Source organism: Meriones unguiculatus, chromosome 6, assembly GCF_030254825.1.
Source record: "Meriones unguiculatus strain TT.TT164.6M chromosome 6, Bangor_MerUng_6.1, whole genome shotgun sequence".
Classification (NCBI taxonomy): domain Eukaryota; kingdom Metazoa; phylum Chordata; class Mammalia; order Rodentia; family Muridae; genus Meriones; species Meriones unguiculatus.
Window position 1 is genome coordinate 51456150 of NC_083354.1, and position 26579 is coordinate 51482728.

The window sequence follows — 26579 nt, forward strand, 5'->3', positions numbered from 1 at the left end:
GGAGAGTAGATCATAAGGTGAAATGGATAGAGAGGTGGGATAGTGGGGGAATAAGAGCTTAACCAGGGAGGGGTCCACAGTATGGGGGTACTAAGGAGATAGAAAGGAAGGCTAGCCCAAGGAAAAGGTACAGGGAGATCTACTACCTTACAACTCAAATTTTAAAATTGGAGGGACAGAAGAATATATGCAAAATAAGAGGAGAATTACTGGGTGTTAAAGGTGTTATAGGTGGTGATAGGGCCTGGGTAGGTTAAAGAGAGAACAAGTTAGCCAATACTAAAGATGTATAAAAAAAAACCTCATGGAAGTCCACTGGTTTCAAACTGCAACTTTAAATATATATATATATATATATATATATATATATATATATATATATATATATTTCTTTAATGGAAATAACCAGCATGGGTGGACGATGGACTCCTAGAATACATGGGTATAAGACATGGGATACTTCTAGGAATTAATGGTCAGGGAGGCTCCAGAGGTCTCCCAAAACAGCACAGGCTATTAGCCACCAAACTACATGACAAGACTCTAAAGACCCTATTGCTAAAACATTTTGGCTATAGGACATACAAAAATAAATCTCAAACTAGCCAGGTAATTTCATAATGCTGCCTAGTTCTCACAGGGCCAGGAGGTACAATGCAGACTTCTGGGTAAGGCATCTATGGTTCTAACCAGCTGGACCCTGAATGCTGCAGCACCGACCTACCAGGGAAGATATGCCTTCTTGTCCAACACTGGTACGGAATAATAGCTTTCTGGTTGGATTTGAGACCTGTTCCACAAGAGGGAACTTCATGCCTGGTACTTTAATCCTTGTCAAAATTTACTCGGGAAATCACAGACCTTTGGGGTAGAAGCTGCCACTGTTATTTTGGTAAATGATCTTACTGTCAAAATACCTATGTTTGTATCTATAAACCCGAGACGCTCTCATCTTTGATCAGAGAAGTGGGTGACAGTCAATGGAGAGAAGCATAATTGGCCAAAGTGCTAATAATAGAGGACTGTGTGCTCAACCCTAGCACCCTCCCCCCACTCCACAGCTCCAGGGACAAGGCAGAAAGGACAGAAGAGCCAGATGATGGGAAGAGGACTATGAAACTCTGTATTCTAGACATGACGTGACAATCACAGTCATGAACTCACAGCACCTGTGGTTATAAAATTCAGCCAGTAAGATTCCAGAACAGGCAGTCTCGATGACCCCCAGGCTCCACCTCTTACCGCTATTAAGTTTCTAGGAAAGAATCATTCCTTCTGAGAATGTGGACACCAACAAGATCTCCATGCTTTGGTGGACAGTTCCAAACCCATGCACATACAGGTAGCACCAACTAGACTTAACAGGTTATTTTTTTTTTTAAAGCACAAAGTTGGTTGGGGGATACACTAGAGGAGAGGGAAGTTGTAGAGAAGGAATTATATATATGATTGTATTTCATTATATGAATGCATGAAATTCTTAAGTATAAAATAAAAACAAATCCAAATTGCTTTTAAACTGTTAGAATTAGAAATATCCCCTTTTCTACTGTTTACTTCTGTTCTTCTGAGACAGAGCTTTGCTGTATAGCTCAGGCCACCCTCACACTAGTGATCCTCCTGCTCAGACTCCACGGTGCTGGGGTTTATAGGCTATGCTAACATGTTTGGCTCAAAAATACTTTTAATGTCATATCTCCCAGCAGCCTGGCAATTCCAAGCCAAGGACAGTACGTAACAGCTAATAAATGTAAAAACAAATAATAAAATACAGGACCCAGCTATAAGCTGAAACTTTGGCAAAATGTAATTACTTGATGCTTTTCTTAAGGGCTTTTTCCAGTTTCTTCACTTGTTGTTTATAAAGTCTTAATTCATGTTCTGTGGGCCTGTAGAAAAGAAATCATAATGAACATACTAAATTTATTGAAAAGATAAAATACTTAGCAAACAAAAGATTATCTTGTTATGTTACCAATAAACAAATTATTCGTACATTGACTTTTATGTGTATGGGTGTTTTGCCTGCACATTTATCTGTGTGCCACTTATGTGCCTGGTGCTTTTGAATGCCAGGAGACACTGAATCCCCTGGAACTGGGTCCAGAAGACTGGGAGCCACCATGTGGCTTCTGGGACTCAAACCCTAGTCCTCTGAAGAACAGCCAATGCTCTTATCTGCTGAGCCATCTCTCCAGACCCTTATTAAAATCTTTAATTCTTAAATGTTTACTAGGCATTTTGATTTATTCTGTATAATTACTTAAAGTTTTTATTCACTTTTGTGCTAATATGTAACTTGTTTCTGGTGTATATATCACCCAGCTTAGCAAATTTAGATATTAACATATCTAAATCTTTGACACTAAAACATGTTTTCCTCTATGCTGATTGGTTTCTGTCAACTTGACAAAAACCTAGGCATATCTGGGAAGATAGATTCATAGTCTTTGTTTGTTTTTGTGTTTGTTTGTTTGTTGTTGTTATTTTTTGAGACAGGATTTCTCTGTGTAGCCCTGGCTGTCTCAAAACTCACTCTATAGACCAGGCTGGCCTCGAACTCAAGAGATCCAGCAGCTTCTGCCTCCTGAGTGATGGGATTAAAGGAAGGCACCACCATCACCCAGTGGAAAATGGAGTCTTAAATGAAAAATGCCTTAGTAAAATTGGCCTGCAGGCAAGACTTTGGAGTGCTGTCTTGATTAATGACTATGTGGGAGGGCCCAGCCCACATCTGGGCCTGAGGTCCTGGATGGTGTAAGAAAGCAGTCTGAGCAAGCCATGAGGAACAAACCAATAAGCGTACAAGTCCATGGCCTCTGCTTCAGTCCCTGCTCCAAGGCTCTTGCCCCGACTTTCTTGGATGATGGGCTATAAGCTATAAAATGAAATAAGCCCTTTCCTCACAAACTTGCTTTTGGTCATCTCATCTGTTTTATCACAGCCACAGAAACCCTAGCTAAGACATCCTCATTAATGTCATTCCCCACCCTCTCATAACAGGTAACTGCTCTCCTGAATGAATAAATAATAATAATTCATTATTCCCAAACATGCTTTTAAGTTCTTACTCCATCTTTACATGGTCCACAACAGGTTTTCAGACTTTATGCTATGAAGCTACTGCATAACCCTTTTCATTAAATTATAAGTCTTTCCGTGGTACACATACGCGCCTGTAATCCCAGCACTTGGGGAGGCAGAGGCAGGCGGTTCTCTGTAAGTTTGAGACCAGCCTGGTCTAAAGTGAGTCCAGGACAGCCAAGGCTACACAGAGAAACCTTGTCTTGGAAAACAAACAAAAATTATAAGTCCTTTGAGAACAAGGGATTTGTCTTGGTGATTGTTTCATCCCCTGGAATAATGTCTGACCTTATTGTTTCATTCCAGGTCACACACTGCCAACAAGTATTTTCTTTTTATACCAAGGTTGCCTCTTTTCTGTAACAGAAACTACTGACTTTTCTGCTATAACACAGGGTAGAAAAAAAATAAAATAAAACATCCAAAAGTAATTTGGGAATGAGAAACCCACTGAAATTCAATTTGTTATGAAAGTAATAATATCAAAATCACCAAATTAGTAAAGTTCAAATGTTTTCACCTCAAAAATAGCAAGCATTTGAAGTAACTGATATGTTAATTAGTTTGATATAATTATTCCACACTGTATTCCTAAATCACATCACTCTGTATCCCATGACAAAAACAACTACAATTTGTCAATTTATAATTTTAAAAATTTAAATTTAAAAATGTTATGTGAAGTTACGAAGACAAACAAGAAATACTGTGTGATCTATTTATACAATATATAGGAAATACAAAATAATGTATGATAAAACAAATCATAAATTGTCTCAGGCACAGATAAGATGGGTGTGAGGATAAAACTACATAAAGACAAAAAAATCCTTGGGATAATTATTTCAGTTGTGACTGTTGCACAAAGATCAATAATGTTAACACTTTTCAAATTATGTATTGTACATCAATCACACTTCACCATAGGTAGCTTTGTGTGTGTATAGTATGTGTATGTGGTTGTGTGGATATGAGCGTGTGCCTGTCTGTGTAGAGCGCACATGAATATGTGTGAAGACCAGGAGATGACATCAAGTATTTCATCACTGTCTATCTTATTTTTGAGATACGTTCTCTCACTGGACCTTGAGTCCATCAACTGGCTGGCTGTCCAGGCAATGAGCTCCAGGAATCTGCCCATCTTCCCTCCTCCTCCCAACACTGCACTTATAGATACACACTGCTACAGCTTGTTACATGAGTGCTGTGGATCTACACTCAAGTCCTCACATGCTTCCAAATGAGGCCACTCTCCAGCCCTCACTACAGCTAATTAAAACAAAACAAAAACAAAAACAAAACAAAAAAACCAAAACTAAATAAAGACTGAGCCTGGGCTTCAGGAGACATCTAAGTCTGATAAAGTGCTTGGCATGCAAATATGAAGACCTGAGTTCAAACCCAAGAACCCACTAAAAAGGCACGAGGTTACACCCTTATAATCCCAGTGCTGGAAAGAAGTTGGTGGAGACCGGGAGATCTCGAGGGCTCGCTGGCCGGGCAGGCAGCCTATTCTAATTAGCAACTCCCCGCAGGACTCAAGGACTTCTGTCTCATAAAACAAGTTGGCCAGCTGCAGAGGGAAATACCTGAGTCTGACCTCCAGTTTCCACATGCATGAGCACACATGTGCACACTTGACTGCACATCTTGTACCCACACATATAAACACACAAACCCAGAAAAGAAAACCCTGGATCTCCTCAAAGTTCTGACTCAGGTGTATCTTCAATGTGGACTCCTATTTCTCATTTCGCTTGCTGGCCTAAGGACTCTTATTCCTTTGATCATTTGCCACAAAAATACAACTAACCAGAAAAAGCACAGAGTGGCAAGTACTCGGGTTCAGCTTTAGAATAAGAGGGCAAGAATGACTAACTAATACTCTAAAAGACAAAGAAAAATCAAGTTTCTCTCACCTGTTTTCCAGATCTTTTTGGAGGTTCAGCTTTTCACTTAGCAGCACATCAATCTTGGATTTTGATTCCTTGAGTTGATTCTGTAACGACTGCAATGCATTTCACAGTAAAATCAGTAACTCTCCTAGGGGATTATTCTGCTTTATAAAAAGGTGTTTATCAGTTCTCCAGTCTCCCTACCATCAGAAGGCCTTTGTAACTGGGTGAGCCATCCAGGTTTCCATAGTCTTTTTCGTCCTCTGACTGACTGTCGTCTTCCTTATACTGCCTGTGGGAAGACAAACACGCTGCATCATCTGGAAATCTATCCTTATAGAGAACGTGTAGCTAGCAAAAATTAAGCCAGTCTAATAAGGGCTTACTAACTTACACGTGGATTAAAATTCCCAATTTGCTACTTGTTCTACAAAGAATAGTATCGCAGCACAGCACTACCTAGTCTTAGAGTGCTCTGTTTACTAACTCTTAGACTGTGTGGAGACAAGAAAACTTTGTTATGGGACACAAGAGGGGATGCAAAATACTTGCTGAACAAACAAAAAGAGAGCACAGACGGAACACTTCCTGTCTTCTTAAAACAACCCCGTGCACATATTCATTCCTTCTAGCACTTTTAGGTGATAAAAAAATTTAAAGACAAAGTGTAGAGCGTAAGTGGGTAACACTACACAGTTTGTGCGCAGCACACCTCACCTACCCCGCGCGTCAGACTTCTTAGATTACCTGCCATTCTTACATACATTATTCACTTTTCCTGCTAGTGTATTCATCTAACTATCTTACCTGTCCTTGAAAACTCTGTGGTCTCTCTGCAAAGCCCACCCGTTCCCTCTACCTTCCACTCCTCTCTCCTTCTGCCACACACAGCAGCCCACTGCCTCATAATTATAGCACATATTGCTATGCCTCACATCTACTTACATGAGCATTAACATACTCTTTCCAGGCAGACTATCAGCACAGCTCTTACTCTAACTCAAGCTGGCTGGGGGATTCACTATGTAGCCCAGGCTGACTTCAAACTTGTGGCTATCCTCTTTCCTTGGCTTCCTGAATGCCACAGCCTCTACCTCAGCCTAGGATTATAGGTGTGAGCTCCCACACCCAGCCATATGTCTGATTTTCACTGACATTCTATCTTTAGTATTAAAACTTGCATAAGTAAGTTTTGCTCTGCCCCACAGCCAATTACTACATATTATCCATATACTTTATGAATACACTTACTACCCAGTGATTATACAACAACGCTTCAACAAACTAAAAGGAAATATCACTTTTGTTGTTTAATGTAAACATAGTACATTCTAACCTAAGCGGTAAAATACAGCCTTACAGATCTTTATTAAAAGAATTTCAACATGAATTGTCAGGAAGATTTGAGAGGGAACACAGAATTTGTTGGGGAGAAATGGAGGGTAAATATTTTCAATATACACTGTATGCAGATACAAAATTCTCAAAGAACAAAAAATATTATATTTGAAAAAGAACTTATAATGATATAAAGACTCCATAGCTTAAAGTCTCAAAAGCTACAGAAATTTAATGTATACATTATTCCGGGATAGCTTTAAAATTCTATTGTTTATACCTTTCTCTGTGGAGTTTTCGAAGTTTAGACTCATAGTAATCAATAAGACAAAGCAATCTAGAAAACAAAAATATACCATTATTTTCAAAAGGTAGTATATACTATTCTACATAATTTCAAATTATAATGATAAAAATAAGTACAGACTAGGGATAGAGAAATGGTTTATCAGTTAAGGGAGCTTACTGAGGGGCTGAAGAGATGGTTCAGTAGTTAAGAGCACTGGCTATTCTTTCAGAGGACCCAGGTTTGATTTCTAGTACCTACATAGTAGCTCACAATCATCCATAACATAGGGGGTCCAACATTTTCTTCTGGCCTCCTAGGCACAGGCTCACATGTGATACATATACATAGGCAAAACGCTGCTACTCAGAATTATTTTTATTTTTTTAAGATTTATTTACGTATGTGTGCATATACAATTTGTGTCCAGGTGCATGTGGAGGCCAGAAGAAAGCATCTGATCCCCTGCAGCTAGGGTTACAAGCTGTTGTGAGCCACCATGTGGGTGCTGGAAAGAGAACCCAGGTTCTCTGCAAGAACAGCAAGCACTCCCTACCTCTGAGCCATCCTTCCAGCTCTAAAGAAAGAAAGAGAGAAGGAAAGAAAGAAAAGAAGAGAGAAAAAGAAGAAAGAAAGAAAGAGAGAGAGAAAGAAAGAGAGAAAGAAGGAAAAAGAAGGAAAGAAGGTCTTGCCGAGGACCCAGTGTGCAGCACATGTAAACGGTAGCTTGAGACCACCTCTAATTCCAGCTCTGAAGTTCCCAATGCCTCTGGAAACTTCCAAGCACATAAACCCACATACATACATTATTAAAAAGAAAATCTTTTTAAAAGTAAGTACAAATTTTCTGGCAAACTAAAAATTTTTAATCATTTTTACCAAAAACAAGTATACACTAAGGCATAAATATATAATTTCCACTAATATATTTATAAACATGTCCCAGTTTATTAAATAATACTCTTCCTGTCTCAATAATCCTACCTCTGGCAATCTCTCACAGAAATACTGCCCAGGGCTCAGTGGTTAAGAGCACCTGCTTCTCTTACACGGGACCAAGGTTTGATTCCCAGGACCCGAGTGGCAGCTCCTAACTGCCCGGGATTCTAGTTCCAGGCGATCCGACTCGTTCTTCTGTTCTCTGCAGTCACTTGCAAACATGTGGTGCATTTACATACTCAGGAGCACACACACATAAGCACACACAAAACTGATATATATTTTTGGTTTATTTTGGATTTTCTTCTGTGAGACAGGTTATCAATGGATGGCCTGGGCTGGCCTGCTTTCCCCTCCCAAGGGCTGGAATTAAAGGCATGCACCTCCATACTCATTCATGGTTCATATTTTTTAAGTAAATGCCTAAATCCACCCCTCAGGGAGCTGGAGAGATGGCTCAGTGGTTAAGAGCATTGGCTGCTCTTTCAGAGGTCACAGGTTTGATTCTCAGCACCCACAGGACGGCTCACAGTTGTCTGTAACTCCAGTTCCAGGGGTGTCTGACACCCGCATCTGGCCACTGCAGGCGCCAGGCACACATGTGGTACATATACATACATGCAGGCACAACACCTGTACACATAAATGAAATTTAAGGTTTAATAAATTCATTCTTCAAAATACGCTTAAGAAAAAATTACATTCACACACACACACACACACACACACACGAACTAGAAAAAAAAGTCAACAGAAAAGGAGACTTCTATAGCAAGAGATATAATCACAGTCAAGATAAAATCAGCTTTAAAAAAAAAAAAAATCAACCTAAGCCAAGCATGGCAGTGCACAACTCTGATCCCAGCAGAGGTAGAGGCAAAGGCAGAGGCAGGTGGATCTCTGTGAGTTACAGTCCAACCTGGTCTACAAATCGAGTCCAGGACAGCCAAGGCCACACAGAGAAACCCTGTGTGGAGAAGAAGAAAAAAAAAAAATCAAGTTAGTTCCATTATCATCCTATGTACTAGGCATTACTGTTTATCCAAGACTGAATGAGGAACTCTTCGGCAGAGATAGGCAAACACTCTATTTTGAATGATAACGCGCTCCTCTTCCTCTTTGGTAAATCTGTAGATATCCTTTTGCAAAGCAGCAATGGTCTCGTCTTGGTCCACTAGTTTCTTCTTATAATGCTGGCATTTCATCTGTAAAAAAATTGTAAAACCATAATAGTGATTTATACATGTAGACATGTTGTTCTATTAATATCTATATCACCATCTCCACTGAGCTATTTCATTCCATAGGCTCAGCATCAAGGCTGCTAAACACCTGAGGTGTTTTGTTTTGTTTTTCTGAGTTTTTTCTTTTTATTTATTACAATTTATAAATACCTGTGACATTTATTCTAAGGGTAATGACACTGAAAAGCCTCATATTCCACATTTATAATATTAGGAAGTGTGCAAGTTTTTCTTGTGGGTATCATGAATAAAACAATTTTCTGTACAATGTGAAAGAAACTGATACAAGGAATATGTCACAAATGTGAAAACTTATAAAATGAGGAGCTATGCTTACTGCATGAAGTTGAGGTTTTAGGAATCTATATAAAGCACTATAATGTATTATTTCAATGGTTTTAGGAGACAGGGTCTCTGTGTGGCACAGGCCAGCTTCTAGCTTGCCCTCCTGCTGTACCAGCCTCTAACTGCTGCAGTTGCTACCATGCCCAACTTAAATCTACGTTAAGATAAGAAAAATAATCAGACATTTACATACTAAAAATATTTTAAAAGAGCCACAAATGAAAATTTAGATTTTCTAAAATGATCTGTGGGTTGCAAATGATGTGGTCAGCTTGGACATCCAGGCACTGGAGAAGACTATAAGTTCAGAATAGCTCCATAACCAGGAATAGTCAGTATGTGCTTTAGATTTATATAAAGTATCACGTTCAAAACAAAACACTTGTGGCTGAGTACATGGTCATTTGTCCAAGGGGTCAAATTTATTGAAACTGAGCAACCCTCAGAGGAGAAACAGTCTTGGTTGCTCGTAACATCCTCTCTTCTATGAAATATACAGTAATCCATCCTCTGCCTCAGCCCTCCATGAAACCAGGCATGACCTCTATAGTTAAGTGATGAGATGCCAGACTAGAAGTAATCATTGAGCTTGATGATATCCACAAGAACGTTTTTGTACATCATGAATTTTGAAAATGTTCACCACTATCTTACACACACACACCCCATTCAGTTCACTCATCTTTGACTGATTTCATGACTTCACTATTGAATGCTGCTGCAGTAAGCAGAGATGTGCAAGCGTCTCTGCGCGTGTTAACCTGCAGTTTTTTGGATACATGCTCAGGAAGAGTATACCTGCATCATAAGGGAGTAAACCATTCTTGTTTAGCTTTAGTTTTGTGAGGAACCGCCACACTGATTTCTATAGTGGCTAAAAATCCTCATTATCATTTGTTGTTGCTTGTTGTCTTAATTAGAGGCATTATGATACGTGAAATACAAATCTCAACATAATTTTAATTTGCATTTCCCTGGTGACTAAGGGCACTGATCATTATTTGTCTATTTTTGGGTCACTGGTACATCAATCTTTTGAGAACAGTCTGTTCATTAATTAACCTATTTGTCCCCTGATTACACTGTTTGGGGTTGGTTTTTGCTTTGTTTTGGTTTGGTTTAGTTGTTTGTTTTTGTGACAGGATCTCACTATGTAGCTTTGGCTGGCCTGGGACTCAGAGATCCTTCCGCTTCTGCCTCCTGAGTGCTGGAATTAAAGACATGTAACATCACTCCTGCCTGAATCTTTTTTTTTTTTTTTTCTGAGACAGGGTTTCTATGTGTAGCTTTGGCTGTCCTGACCTCCCTTTATAGACCTGGCTGGCCTCGAACTCACAGAGATCTGCCTGCCTCTGTCTCCCAGAGTGCTGGGATTATGAGCATGTGCCACCTTACCCAGCTTCCTGCCTGAATCTTTATATATTCTAGATAGTAATCATAGCTAGTATAGTTTTATTGCTTGTCTTTTCAGCCCGTTGCTCGGCCCTTTTGTTGTACAGAAGCTTTTAAATTCCATGTAATCCTATTTGTTGATTCTTGGTATTCCATGAGTTATTGGAGTCTTTTCCAGAAAGTTCCTGCCTATATCTATACTTTTAAGGGGTTTCTCTGTCTTTTTCCTAACAGTTTCAGTTTGGAGTATTACATTAAAGTTTTTGAATGGGGTAAGGTAAGGATCTAGTGTCATTCTTCTATATATGGATATTCATGTTTTCCTGTACTATGCTGAAGATGCTGTCTTCTTCCCCAATGTATAGATTTGGCATCTTTGCCCAAAATTCAATTGGCTATCTGATAAGTGTTTATTTTAGGGTTGTCTATTTCACGGATACACACATTTTTATACCAAACTTGTTTCGTTACTATAGTTTTGTATTTTAAACCAGCTCCAGCATTATTATTTTGCAATCAGAACTGCTTTCACTGTCCTGGGCCTTTTGTGCTTCTGTATTTATACTGGGATTATTTTCTTCCAGAAGAATCCCCAGAAGCTCACAGGCCAGGTAACCATTCTTTGTACAAAATTCATTATTATCTGCACTGTGCTTTAGTCCATATGGTACAAGGCAACATAACCACATAACGAGAAATATGCTATCTATACAGACCACAAAGCCTTTAAAAGGTCACTGATCCATAATGAGAACTATGATCTCTACATAGGACATTATGGACTCAATACATTTCCAATATGAGCTTTCAACAGCTGGAAAAGGTTCTCTATTCATGAACACTGCAACTCCACAGAAGACATTATGAGCTCTGTACAGGTCACCATGAGCTCCAAACAGGGCAGCACATGATGTGCACAGGGCACCATAATCTATATATAAGACATCATGACTTTTATTAAAGAGGACTTCTGACCTCTATAAAGTACCCTTTAAGATGTACATACATGCAATATGAGATCTCTGCCAGCACTGTGTGCTGAATGTAAGTGCACTGTGAGATAGAGAGGAGACTGTGACTCTACAGAACATTATAAGCTTGTATAAAGGTGCATGAGAATCTATACTACCACAGGATGAGCTCTGAATCATGTGCACTGTGAACTCTATCCACGGCACCGAGAGCTCTGTTTAACTTGAACTATGCAGAAGCACACTATGAGCTTTATAAAGGACACTATGAGTTATACAGATACACTATAAGGCCAATACAACTCTCACTCTCTCTCTCTCTCTCTCTCTCATATACACACACAGAGGTGAGCATGTGTATGCACCCTAGGATGTGTACTTGGGATTATAAAGTTTAAACAGGTGCATCATGAGATGCAGTCATGTGTGATATAACTCCGTGGAGACAGACTGACTCCTACACAGGTCACTGCCATGGCACTGAACTCTATACAAGCTCACTATGAGAAATGTGCAAGGCGCTATGCAACCTGCACAGCTGTCTTGGCTCTATGCAGTACTACAAGATCTGTAATAGTCTTTATGGGATACAGAAAGAATACTCGAAATTCATGTACAAGAGCTCTATACAAGTGGACTATGAGATCTACATAGGACACAAGAACTCTAAACAGAGCATTAGGGGATATATGAAGGCACTGTGAGCTGTGTACAGCGCAACATGCGTACAATACAGAGCAAGAGAGTTATGTGCTTAGTATTATGACATTATCAAATATTCATTGTATTAGGATTTCTCTGCAGTACTATGACTTCTATAATATTCATTATAGGATGCATATAAAGCATTATGAGGCATTTATAGGGAAACTGAGTGTATTACAGGGCAATGGAATCTATTCAGGCACTGTTACCTAATACAGGACATGATAGCTCAAAACATGGTAGTATGGTTGCTAAAAAGTAGACTTAGATTTACAAGTGCAGAAAAGTCCTCGTGTGGGCACAACGCTCACGGAACAGACATGGAAATTACCTAGGACTATGATGACCTCTTTCAACAATAACCACCAAATAAGAAAATATTTAAGTCAATATAATACCTGTAATGTTTTATGTTCCTTTTTAAGGTCTTTTATTTTATTTTGTTGCTGGCAAACCCTGTTTAGGGATTCATCTTCCAGTTCACCAATTTTGGATTTCACACTGTCGATAATCTGCTCCAGGTCATTGGCTCGCTGTTCCTGGTGTGCCGCTCGGTTCTGTTCTAGCTGAAGGTCCTTCCTTCAGTGTTAAAATAAACCAGAACATACATGCCATATAACAGCTTACTTTCTAAAATGTCTTCACATTCTTAATATTCTCACTCTGTTTTGGTGTTGAAAATCAAAACTTAGCATAATTAGCACTGAACTGTACCTGTATAACAGGTCTGCAGCCATGCTGATGCACCCAATCTCACCTATTTTATGAGAGAGTAATAGAAGAAATAGAGGGTATCATTACACCTCAGTGCTAAGTGCTACCTAAAATCATCTATCTACTTAATGCTTGTCCATTTCTCTGTAAAAATATTTTTATATTTTATATTTAATAAAAAAGAAATTTCAGGGGGTGCTGAAGAGATGGTTTAGTGGTTAAGAACATTGGCTGCTCTTCCACAGACCCAGTTCAGTTCCCAGAACCCACATGGTGGTTCACAGTCATTCATCACTCCAATTCCAGGGGATCTGCTATCTTCTTCTGACCTCTGTATGTTCAGGCACCTGCATGGCACACTTAGATACATGCTAACAGAATCACTCATATACATAAGTAAAAAAAATCTTAAAAAATTAAGTACAATGAATTTTCAGGATCCTCTTTAGGCAAGTTGTATTTAGAACGCATGCAAGCAATACCAGGGGCGTTCCCCACTCCCTTACTTAAGCTGCTGATTTGTGTCTATAAGCTCCTGGATCATGAGCCGCTGACGCGTTGTTTCTTCCATCAGCATTTTCAAATTCTGCCTCATTCTTTGTGATGATTGTTTGTCAAAAACAATGAGATCTACATTGTAAAAAAAAAAAAAGTATATATATATACATGTATATATATATATATATATATATATTAGAAATGGTAAATGCAAAGAGAAGGTAAAACCATGTTATGATAAAAACTTTTTAAAGAAAGGTAAGTTTTGTAGCTAACAAAACAACAGAATCTAGTTACCTTTGAGGTCAGCTCTTTTGATGAGACACAAAGGTTTGAAGCCATGCATCATCAACAGCCCATTTAAGTTTTCCCATTCTTCTTCCTCCTGCTACAACCACAGTAGAGAAAAAAAGGAATGATTTTTATGATGTGAAGAAAAACCTTCTCTATGATTTCCTATAAGAACCTATTTTCCAAAAGACCTCTGATTTCAGATGTACGTGTTTGTATATCTGCATGTAGGTATGAGCACATTAAGTCCACGCGCTGCAAAGACTTGAAGAAAGTGTCAGCCCCTGGAGTGTGAGGTGGTTGTGAGCCACATGACACAGCTGCTGGGAAATGAGCTAGGATTCTTGAAGACCAGCAAATACTCTGAGCCATCACTCCAACACGCAGAAGGTTTTTAAGATTCTTTTCCAGACAGAGTCTCACTATATAGCCCTGGCTGAACTCAAACTGGAATAAATTTAATATAAATTGTACGTTGACAGGAGGGACTCAGTTGAAGGCTCCCTCCCCTCCCAGTTCTTGTCTACTGAACAAGCACAAATAGAAAGAGCCACCACTGGTGCTGCCTTCTCTTCTCCTATGCCTGTATCTTAATGTTCTATATTATATTGTGATGGTTAGAAACTTCATGGATAGTTCCTGCTTACTTAAATTCAGACAAGCCTGGGCTACCTCAGAAAGCCCCTTTGCTTGCTTTTGCCATCCTCAAAGTCACGGAGCAGGCAACGAAAGCATTTGTGAATACACCATGCAGTCACTCAATACCCTCAAGCCCTGTGGTGTTTGATATGTGTCCTCTGTTGACTGACCAACCATTATGATCAGTAATAGCAAGCCAGGGAGCTACCTGGGCAGCCACACCTAGCCTCCATTCTCCTTACCATCATACCCTAAGAGGAGCCAAGGCTGCCCCAATCACCAACACTTCAACCACGAACAGCAAGACAGAGAGACCCAGCAAGCCACCCCTGCCCCCACACCCTTAAGACACCAAGCTGAGAACCATGGACAACAGGGGACAACAGGGCCACTAGGATTCTAAATCAGCTCACTGTAAGAAATCGATATTGGGGGGTGGGGGGTGTGCTGGAGAGGTAGCTCAGTGGTTAAGAGCACTGGCTGCTCTTCCAAGGGACCCAGGTTCAAATCCCAGCACTCACATGGCAGTTCCAGGGATCTGACACTCTTGCACAGACATACATGGAGGAAAAACACAAGTTTAAATAAGATAAATTATGAAAAAGAAATGGATATGGTTTCATTAACAGGAATGATACACCAAAGATGATATGTGTGCCCATCAGACTCCCAATAAGAATAAGCCCAAGAAGAACCTTTAAGAAATATTGGATGTAAAGACTTAAGTTTGATACTATTTAAAAAAAAAAAAAAAGGGTGGGGAAGCAGCAAAGGTTACAGGCACTGTGGAGTTGCAGTTCAAGACAAGAAATAACCATTATAAATGATACCCACATCACAGGGGTCCTCCATGCAATTACAAGAACGGTGAGATTTGGGGAAAGGAGGCAGGATCAGAGAGCCCAACAACACAGGCCCTACAGCAGGTAAAGGTTTGTACCTTCCTACACAAGGTCATATGGGTGTCAACCATGGTATTTCAAACTGCCCTGGTGCAGGGAAGTGAGGGAGGTTGTTGCCTCTCAAAATGCAGTGGAGCAAGCCAGACCAGAAAGACAGACTATGGATAAGGTTATAGACAATGATTCTACGTGGCTGTCTTCACCAAGACGGCATGGAGGAGAAGGCAACAAAGTGAAGGAAAATCAAAGAGATGAGACCCAGTGTCAACAGTCACCTCAACATAGGTATCATAGCAACATCAAGTGTTCATGCAGGCGTCAAAAGAACTGAAACACAAAATGGCAGAGATAAAATGAGGCAGCTGGGAATCATCCACTCCTGAGGCTGAGCAAGGCAGGGCAGGGCAAATGCTGGCTCACCGTCTCTATCCTCATCTGGCTTAGTCACCAAACAAGAAACAAATAAGAAACTCCAGAAACAAAAAGCAAACAAGAGACTGGAACAGAAGATGTTAATTGCTTGCTTTTTGCCGATTGACCAGGACCCAAGATTTGTTCTGTGACAATCCAATATGGAGTTTTATTGTTTTAATATAAAGACTTTTTTTTTTGTATGTATGTGGGTGTTTTGCCTGCATATATGTCTGTACCTGGTGCCTGAGGAAGTCATAAGAGAACATCAAATTCCCTGGAACTGGAGTTACGAACAGTTGTGAGCCACCACTGGTGATAATAACTTTTTTTTTTAAAGCCTGATTTTAACTCAATACATCTTTAAAGTTTTTGTTTTTTTTAAAGACTTTATTATTTTCACTTTTTGTATGCTGTTCTAGAGGTCCTGAGTTCAATTCCCAGCAACTACATGGTGGGTCACAACCATCTATAGTGAGATCTAGTGCCCTCTTCTGGCATGTAGATGTACATGCAGACAGAGCACTCCTACATTGAAAGAAAGGGAGGGAGGGAGGGAAGGAAAGGAAGAGAAGGAAGGGAAGGAAGGGAAGGAAGGGAAGGAAGGGAAGGAAGGGAAGGAAGGGAAGGAAGGGAAGGAAGGGAAGGAAGGGAAGGAAGGGAAGGAAGGGAAGGAAGGGAAGGAAGGGAAGGAAGGGAAGGAAGGGAAGGAAGGAAGGAAGGAAGGAAAAAAGGAAGGAAAAAGGAAGGAAAAAAGGAAGGAAAAAAGGAAGGAAAAAAGGAAGGAAGGAGTTTTATATATATGTATACACACACACACACACACACACACACACACACACACACACTGGCTGTTCTTCCAAAGAATGCTGGCTGTCCAGAGTTCAATTCCCAGCAACCACATGGTGGCTCATAACCATCTATAGTAAGATCTGGTGTTGTCTTCTGGTATGCAGGCACACATGCAGGCAAAGTACTGTATAATTTTTTTAAATTAAAAATAAAAAAATAAATGCAAAAAATTCAAGTCAGAATTTTCATGCTTGTACACCTAGCACTCTTTTGGTGTTTACTTTGAGAAGTAGGGATCTAGGATATTTTAAGTTTACCTGTTTTTCAACCATGAGCCTGTATAATAACTGGCTAGAATCCTGAGATGTAGGTAGTGCTTGAGACATTGTTTCTTCTGTAGAATCCAAAGTAGAGACGGGCAATAAAAAAATTTGAGTTCCCTAAATGAAAAAAAAAAAAAGTGCAATATAAGTTACAAGAAGTCTGGGGCTGTAGCTCAGCTGGTAGAATGTTTGTCTATCACACGTACAGTGCTGGGCTCATTCTCCAAATCTGCATCAAACTAGTGTGGTGCAGCATGCCTATAATCCAAGGACTCAGGAGTGGAGGCAGGAGAAGCGAACTGCAAAGTCATTCCTAGATACAAAGATAAAGGAAATTGTATGTAGGACCACACTCTCTTAGACAAACACGTACCATGTTCTCAAGTATGTCTTCCTGTCTTCCTTCCTTCCTGAGTGCCTCTTTCCTTCTTAATCCTCATGCTTTCAATCTATATTTAATCCTAGTACTTAGGAGGCAGAAGCAGGTTGGTCTCTGAGTTCAAGGCCTGCCGGGCTATGTATGGATCTTGCCTCAAAAAAACGCCCCAAAAATCTGTATTTAAAATGTTTTTTAATAATTTGCCCCAAATATTATATTTAACAGAATCCACTATTTGATGAGGTAGTGATGGCGCATACCTTTAGTCCCAGTACTTGGGAGGCAGAGGCAGGTAGATCTCTTGTGAGCTGGTCTGCTGAGCAAGTGCCAGGACAGCTAGAGTTGTTACACAGAGAAAAAAATAAAACAACAAACCAACAAAAAAAGAATTCACTATTCTTACAGGGAAATTCTACAGAGAAAATTAGGATACCTTCATGTAAATATTGTTACTTCCTAGATAGCATACCCTGGCTGTCTGGAATTTGCTATATAGACCAAGTAGGCAGTTTTACTGGGACAGTAATAGAGAGACAGGTTGCAGAAAGAGAATAAGCTAGACACAGGTAAAGACAGAACAAGCCAGAAAATGAGAAGGAGCCAGAAGACTGGAGCAGATTGCTGGAGTTAGTTTGAGGTCAAGCAGAGCAATTCAGAGCCCAAGAGAAAAGATAGGTTGAATAAGTCAGCTGGGAGAAGAGTTTGAGACGAAACAGCTGAGTTGAATCCAGCCAGCCCAGACCTGGCTGAACAAGGAAGAGTGAGCTTATTAAGCAGTAATTCTCAGAGGCTGAAAACATTCTAGGCCTAGGTTAGATTGTATGGACCTCGAAGCTTCCAGGACTAGGCGTCGGTTAGTAGACAGAGGCAGTAAACCTCCAAGACAACAATTAAACCAGGCAAATAAAAGTTCGTTTTACAAACAACAGTAAAATTCAAACCCCAGGACAGCTACATGAGTTCCAGAAACAGCCTGGACTACAGAATTAAAAAAAAAAAAAGCAACAAAACAAAAGGCTGTCATATATATATGGATGGAGGATAGATAGATAGACAGATAGATAAACAGATAGATATACTGGCAGTCCTGCTTCATCCTTCTTAGAACTGAGATAATAGGTAAGTGCCATTTAGTAATTTACTTTATGCTGGATATTTCCTCATGAAAATCAACTAGAGAGATGCAAAATACTCTCAATTACACCTGAGAATTGAGTACACTTGTGACTTAAAACATATGTGTGTGTGTGAGAGAGAGACAGGGTTTTTTTGTGTAGCACTGGCTGTCCTGGACTCTTTATAGACCAGGCTGGCCTCGAACTCACAGAGATCTGCCTGCCCCTGTCTCCCAGAGTGCTGCGATTAAAGGTGTGTGCCACCATGCCTGGCTAACTTAAAACTTATTTAAATTTTTTTTTCTTTGTGGATGGAGGTATAGTCAGTGGTAGAGTGCTTGCTTAGCATTCATGAATCCTGAGTTTGATCTTCATACACACATTTACACAAGCGCACACACACAGAGTGTTCCAAGTCTAAAAAATTAGGTGATAAATGACATAGTAGGTGCTTGTCTTATTACTATGACAAAATACCTAACAAATGAAACTTAAGGATGGAAAGGTTTATTTCGGCTCACCGTTCGAGGGTACAGACCACAATGAGCACAGCTGCTGAAGCTTGAGGTCTAGCCGTGCTGACCAGTCAGTTGCAGTCAGCAGCAAAAGCTCCTGCTCTGCTTATGGGTGTTCTGTTATTCCAGTCAGGATCCCAGCCCACAGGACGGTACTGACCGCAGTAAAAGCACATCTTCCTCTTTCTAAGTAATCTAATTGAGGTAATCCCCACACTAAACCCAAGGCTTGTCTCCTACTTGCTTCTAGTTCCTGCTGAGTTGACAATATTAACCATCACAAATAGTGTTGGCTTTCAGTAATTTTAATGCAAAAATAGAGAAAAGGAAAATGAGAAATGGAGAACTCCAAAGGTTGAAGATAAATTAGGAAAGATGACAAAACAGTAGCTTGGGTACTTGTTTTCTGCCTCTTAAAAACATAGATTACTTTCAAACTTAAATCATTAAGTTAATAAGCATCCTTGCCAAAAGGTCAAAAGTACCATTTCCTTCTAATGAATATTTTAAAGTCTCTCTGTAACCAAATGCAATGGATCCATATCTTGAGTGCAAAGCACAGCCAAGACATAAAAATGGAGAGAAAAAGTTATTACCTACAACAAGCCGAGAGAGTAGTGGAGTCACTGTTTCAGCAATAGTTCCTTCAAACAAAGGAACCTTGGAGATTTTATTCAAGGAGCCTATGGATATTTATGCAGGGGTTGGTCCATTTCTCAGTGTGCAGTGCTGGGGCTAAAGAGATGGCTCAGCAGTCAAGGGCACTTGTTCTAGAGGACCTGAGTTTGGTTCACAGCACCCACCTTAGGCAAGTCACAACTGCTGCCTGTAACTCCAGCTCCAAGGGATTTTGCCTAGAGAGATAACTCAGTGGTTAGGTGTTTACTGGTCTTCCAGAGGACCCAAATTCAGATTCCAGAAACCTCATCTCACAGCACAGAGCTGCCTGTAATTCCAGCTTCAGGAGATCCAATGTCCTTTTCTAGCCTCCTCTGGCACTCTTATTTCTATGCATACCTACCTATCTAAACACACACACACTTTAAAAATAAAATCTTGCCAGCAGTGGCAGCACACACCTTTAATCCTGGTACCCAGGAAAGGGCGGCAGAGGCAGGTGGATCTCTGAGTTGGAGGCCAGCCTGGTCTACAAAGAAAGTTCTAGGACAGCCAGGGCTACACAAAGTAACTCTGTCCCTCCAGGACAGCCAAAGGTAGGCTTACTGAGTAGATAGATTTCTACTAGCTACAATATAAAACAATCTGAGCTTTAACAATGATGACCACTGTAATCAACTAAAACTCAGCAAATATGTCTGCATCTATCCTAACATTTTTTTTATACTGAAAGAACAACAAATGTCCTCAGAAGATCAAGAACCAGGCCTGGGACTGTAGCACAAAGCTACAGTGCCTACCTACAATGTGCAAGGTTCTGGGTATGAGCCCTAATATTGCAAAAAGAACTACCTGGCAAAAAAGAAGTTACTGTGAAAAAAAAAAAAAATCAAGTTCTATCTTGACTTTCCCATATGAAATGTACATATGCATGCATGTAAACCCAGCACACCAGGTGGAAGCAGGAAGATCAGAAGTTCAAGGTCAGCCTCAGCTAAGTAGTAAGTTCAAGGGCATCAGGGACTTGTCTTGTAAACAAAACAAAGCAAAACAAAGAGAACGAAAGAAATAAAAAGAAGAAAGAAAGAAAGATGTCCTGGAGGTGGTGGTGCATGCCTTTAATTCCAGCACTTGGGAGGCAGAGGCAGGTGGATTTCTGTGAGTTCAAGGCCAACCTGGTCTACAAAGCAAGTTATAGGACAGCCAAGGCTACACAAAGTAGCCGTGTCGTGAAAAGCCAAAAAGAAAAAAAAAAGTTAACTCTTATGATAGGTCTTTATTATAAGCATCCTTCAATAAATTGTCCTTTAGTTAGCAAGAAACCACTCCACCTCTCACCTGACAGCTGTCAAACCTTTTGTGCCTAGTTGCCTTGAGTAGGGAGTTACTCCTAACCAATCAGCTCCTTTGATGACCGCCTGAACTGTCTCAGGGCAGTCATGCTATGGTGAGTACTCCATCGTCACTCTGAAGACCTTCTCCAGTTGCAAAGACCTTGGCAACACTATAACCACGAGTGCTGGCAAAGCGTCAACCCGCCCTGCCTCTCGAGGCAGAATCACAGCGGCTTCAGAAGGCTAGTTGAGACTGCACTCCAGGCAAGAGGAGCTTGGCCGGCTCCAGGTGATTCTGATCACGGTACAACTATGTTCACCCAGAATGGAAGAGAAAGCACCTCCCCATAGATGAAAAGAAGCTGTTGTTTTGGTGTAACATGGCTCATGAACGGTTCCCAATCCAGGAATGTGGTTGGTACATATGTAAGCTTGTGATCAACGGAACTAGAAATTGTGCAGCTGTGGGTATAATTGGTCTCTTAATTTCTTTTCCTATTGCTGTGATAAAATACTTGGACCAAAGCAATTTAAGGGGCTGACAAGATGGGCCAGTGAGTTAAGGCACTTGAGACCAAGCTTCACAACCTGACTCCATGATCCCACTACACGTAAGGTGTAAAGAAAGAATCGATTTGTCCGATCAAGTTGTCCTCTGATTGCCACATGCACAGGAGCATAAGAATGTTGGCACACACATACAAGAAACATGTAAATGTATTTTTATTTGTGTTCTAAATTTTTGTTCTGTGTTTTTTGAGACAAGAGTCTTACTATATAACCCTGGCCTGCCTTTGCCTCCTGAGTCCCAGGATTAAAGATGTGAAACACCTGTGATATGCTTTTAAAAGTAATATTTTAATCTAATTTTTTATTTATTACAGTCTATTCACTTTGTATCCCAGCTGTAGCCCCCACCCTCGTCCTCTCCTAATCCTGACCTCCCTACCTCCCTCATCTCCTCCCATGGCCTTTCCCAGTCCACTGATAGGGGAGGTCCTTCTTCCCTTCCATCTGACCCTAGCCTATCAGGTCTCACATCAGAACTGTCTGCATTGTCTTCTTCTGTGGCTCTCCCACAGTGGGAGGTGATCAAAGAGCCAGCCACTGAGTTCATGTCAGAGACAGTCCCTGTTCCCCTTACTAGGGCACCTACTTGCAGACTGAGCTGCCATGGGCTACATCTGTGCAGGGGTTCTAGGTTATCTCTATGAATGGCCCCAGGTTGGAGTATCAGTCTCAGAAAAGACTCCTGGGCCCAGATTTTTTGTCTCTATTGTTCTCCTTGTGGAGCTCCAGATCCTTACAAGTCTTTCAATCTCTCCTTCTTTCATAAGATTCCCTGCACTCTGCCCAAAGTTTGGCTATGAGTTTCAGCATCTGCTTTAATACACTGCTGGGTAGCATCTGCTTTAATACTCTGCTGGGTGTGTAAATGGAAACTTGTACAACCATTTTGGAAATCAGTCTGGTGCTTTCTCAGACAATTAGGAATAGTGCTACCTCCAGATCCCAACTATACCACTCCTAGGCATATATCCAAAAGATGCTCAAGTATACAACAAGGACATTTGCTCAACCATGTTCATAGCAGCTTTATTTGTAATAGCCAGAATCTGGAAACAACCCAGATGTCCCTCAACGGAGGAATGGATACAGAAATTGTGGTACACAATGGAATACTAAGCAATTAAAAACAAGGAAATCATGAAATTTGCAGGCAAATGGTGGGAACTAGAAAAGATCATCCTGAGTGAGGTATCCCAGAAGCAGAAAGAACACATGGTACATACTCACTTATAAGTGGATATTAGTCACATAATATAGGATAAACATACTAAAATCTGTACACCTAAAGAAGCTAAGCAAGGAAGATCCTGGGTAAGATGCTCAATCCTCATTCAGAAAGACAAATGGGATAGACATCGGAAGGTGAAAACAGGAAACAAGACAGGACCCTACCCACAGAGGGCCTCTGAAGAACAATTTATCAATGGGTATGATGGGTGCACACCTTTCATCCCAAAATTTGGGTGGCTTAAGCAGGCAGATCTCTGAGTTTGAGGCTGGCCTCGTCTACTTAGCAAGTTCCAGGCCAGATAAAGATATACAGTGACTCTTTCTCAAAAATAAATAACAAGAGAGAGAGATGGGGGTTTATTTTAACCCATAGTTCAAGGTGTCATCCACTGAAGTCAAAAGAAGCCAGAAGTTTAAAGCAGCTGGTCCCATCAAAGCCATGATCAGAAAACAGGAATGAATGCAGACAGGCTACTCAGCTCCCTTCTCCACTCGATCATGCAGCATTCTAGCAGGGAGTGGTGCCACCCAGCTCTTGGCCTCATTTAATGTAATTAAGAAGATTATTCCCCACAGGCATGCCAAGAAGCCAGTCTCCCAGGCGATTCTAGATTCTGCCAAGTTAACAACACTAACCATCAAAATTGTTAAAATTACAGCCTATACCCAAGCAAGCCAGGCCCCTCTTATAGCTACATAAACATGCCATTTTCACCATTTCCAGGTGAGTCAGGAGGCTTCTCTCCCGTGAGATAACATAAGCCCCCAACCCCATGTTGCAATATTAGGCTGAATAAAATCTTCTCCCAAATGATCTCTTGCCTACTTGTAGACTTTAATCCTAGGAAGACCTGATTAAACTGGCTGCACAAAAATGAGACAAAAACCCCAAACTTCTGGCCCTGGCAGAGACAGCCAAAAGGTTTCTGAAATCCACCAAGGGCTAAGACAATAGGAGTCAGTGAAAACTTCCACTGGGCCACTGAAATCCAAGAACATTATACCCAGAACTATTACACTAGGAAGCAGCTGAAGAATTCCAGAGAACGATCAAGAGCAGAAAGAGCAAGATGCTAAAGCCACAGGATGAGATGTACTGTAAAAGCAAGAATGTCAAAGTTGAGGGTTGAGGGTCTATGAAGAACTGAAGGCAGGAGCTGAGATTATGAGGACTGCAAGCCCCAGGCACTAGGAGGAGTGTTCAAGATCACAGGTTAAAAAGCCAGGGCTCAAGAGCTTAACTGTAACCACTCGTGTTGGCACACGAAGGCTTTGAAAGCTTGGAGCCCTAAGCCTCTTGTCCCCAAAGCTTAGAGTCCAGGGTTAAACAGTAAGGGAACTGCTGCCTGCCTATTCAAGATTTCTATATAAGCAAAGGAGCTCTCAGCTAGCCACTTGGGACATTTGCCAAATCATAACAGCAAAACTAACCGAAAATAAAAAATAAAAGCTAGTATACACTCTAACCAGACTCCTGGGGATTCTGCCACACAATGAGGGGATACAAATCCCTCCGTGCTTTGATTTCTTCATCAAAAAACAAATAAAAGAATACAAGTGCTTATCTCACAGAAGTACTGCAGAGATTAGGAGACTCACTACACAGCGAGCATAGCGTGGCGCCCACCTCACAACAGGTCACAGCTGCCATCTACTTAACTTCGTTGGACTTCAGTAGTCTTACCACATTTCAACTATTAATATTACTTGACAGAATTATCAGGTGGTCAAAAGGAAAAGGGCCATGTAATTTATCACCTAGCATAATATGCAGTGCATTTTGTTTGCGATCTCTCCTAACTCATTCATTGTCCTGGACATACCTCAGTCATAGCAACTCCTCTTGCAGTTCACACCTGGTCATTCAAGTTGATCTCAACAAAATGATCACCCAATGAGTCTCATGTCTGAAACTGGATCTTGATCTGTTTAAAAAGATACAAGGCAAAGCCATGAACTGTTCAGCTGTCACCAAAATGGTCTTAAGTTATTCACAAGGCAGGCATCCATGGTACAGGTAACCATGGAACCACAGTCTGAAAAACTGTAGCAACAAGAATGGCCCAGAGCTCATCATCAAATGCCTCCCCCTTTCTTTGTCCCTTATCCTTCCTCCCATTGCTTTACTAAAACATGTGCTGGATATCCAAATCAATCATTCTCGTATATGGCTTCAGGGTAGTTATCCTTGCTTGCAAGTGTAGTTTACACAAGTGAAAGCAGGAAAGCACAGAATGCATTTACACCTGTGATCAAGCTCCTCGCCCTTCCAACCCACAGAGGTATTCTGAGCCATCTAACTGCTCTTGAAAGAGCCATAGTGAACATCTGTAAGCTTTCTCAAAAGCACATTGAATTACTGCAACAAATTAACACAAAGCCTTCACAGTAGTAATAATGCAAATGTGCCAATCATCTGTAGTAGTCTTTTCCCCAAAGGACACAGGTTGGAACCTTGGAAGTCACAGGAAGAAAACAAAACTCATCCTAGGACCAACGCAGAAGCTTTGCAGTGTCATTAACATGTAAGGCTGCTGAAGTAGAGGGTAGTACATGGCAGAAGTAGTTTAGTACATGGCAAATAGCAAAAAGGGGGCGGGAGGGATTATATGCCCATAATTCCCTGCTTTGGGGTCTCAGGAAGGATCCAGACAGCCTAGGCTATACAGTAAGACCCAATCTCAAAGAAAAGAAAGCCAAACATCGTGGCACAGTCAACTTTATTAATACCAGCCTGGTCTACGCAGTGAGTTTCAGGACAGACAGAGCTAAAAAAAAAAAAAAAAAAAAAGAGGAGGGCCAGAGAAATAGCTCAATGGCTAAGAGCATGTACTCTTTTTTCCAAAGGACCAAAATTCAATTCCCTGCACCCACACCAGGTGGCTCACAAACACCTGTAACTCCAGCTCCAGGAGATCCAACTCCTCTGGCCTCCCGTGGGCACCTGCACCCATGCATGCATACATAATTTAAAATGTTAAAAAAAAGTTTAGTGGAAGATGGTGGTGCAGGCCTTTAATCCTAGAACCCAGGAGGCAGACTCTGGTGGATTTCTCTGAGTTTGTGGCCAAACCGGTATACACAGTTAGTTCCAACACAGCCAGGGTTACATGGTGAGACCTTGTCTCAAGAAAGAAAGAAAAAGAAAAGTAGGGAAGGGAAAATGAAGAAAGAGAAAAGAAAAAAAAGGGAGGAAGAAAAGAGAGAAAAAGAATACAGATAAAGAAAAGATGAAAAAAAAGAAAACAAAATATGGGGGTGTGTGCTTGTGTTTTGAGACAGCCCTGAGACTATTCAGCCCTGCCTGACCTGGAACTCACTAAGTAGCCCAGGCTAGCTTTGCACTCAGCAATCCACCCCTCAGCCTCCTGAGTACTGGGATGACAAGTGTGAGCCACAGTGGAAAAAAAGCATTTTGGCACAGTCTATGTTTGCCAATAGTTCTTTAAATTGCTCTATAGGCATCTGGGGATTGCACTATTAACAGGACACAGGTTGGAACCTTGAAAGTCACAGGAAGAAAAACTCATCCTAAGGCAGACGTTAATATAGTGTCATTAACACAGAAGACTGCTGGAGTAGCAGGTAGAGAATAGAAGTAGTTTACAGGGCAAATAGAGCCAGGAGTAAAAAGTGAAAGTTATTAAAATTAATAAAATTATATAGCTGGGCAGTGGTGATAACACCCCTTTAATCCCATGGGAGGCAGAGGCAGGAGGATCTGTGAGTTCTAGGCCAGCCTGGTCTAGAGAGTTAGTTCCAGGACAGTCAGAGCTACACAGAGAAACCCTGTCTGGTGTGGTGGTGTTGGCAGTAATCCCAGCATTTCAGAGGTAGGAGGATGAGGAGTTCAAGTTCATCCTCAGACTGGGCTTGCCTAAAAATAAACAATTATATGCCAACAATATTGCAACTTGCTGTTTACTGTTCTGAAATTAAAGGGGGAGTTAGGGCTGGAGATCATTTCAGTCAGATCATTCCATCATCCCAGGAGATGACAAGAAAGGCCAGTCCTGGGCTGAGGCAAAAAACTGCCAGTAAAACTCCTT

At 40.8% G+C, this 26579-nt stretch overlaps 1 protein-coding gene across 5 annotated transcripts in view; it reads right to left on the reverse strand.

The window, feature by feature from the left end:
- Positions 1-26579, reverse strand: part of Cep70 (centrosomal protein 70) — a 53033-nt gene that overhangs the window by 25415 nt on the left and 1039 nt on the right. The window contains exons 2-13 of one of the 5 annotated variants that reach the window (XM_060385451.1): positions 24354-24455; positions 17409-17484; positions 16976-17082; positions 16764-16886; positions 13709-13799; positions 13420-13543; positions 12598-12778; positions 8578-8747; positions 6598-6654; positions 5184-5271; positions 5004-5092; positions 1815-1889 (exon numbers count right to left, since the gene is read on the reverse strand). In XM_060385451.1, the coding sequence (XP_060241434.1) occupies positions 1815-1889; positions 5004-5092; positions 5184-5271; positions 6598-6654; positions 8578-8747; positions 12598-12778; positions 13420-13543; positions 13709-13799; positions 16764-16832 (944 nt within the window). In that variant the 5' untranslated portion in view covers positions 16833-16886; positions 16976-17082; positions 17409-17484; positions 24354-24455. The remainder of the gene's footprint in view (positions 1-1814; positions 1890-5003; positions 5093-5183; positions 5272-6597; positions 6655-8577; positions 8748-12597; positions 12779-13419; positions 13544-13708; positions 13800-16763; positions 16887-16975; positions 17083-17408; positions 17485-24353; positions 24456-26579) is intronic. The other 4 variants (XM_060385450.1, XM_060385449.1, XM_060385453.1 and 1 more) reach the window with 4 other exon arrangements.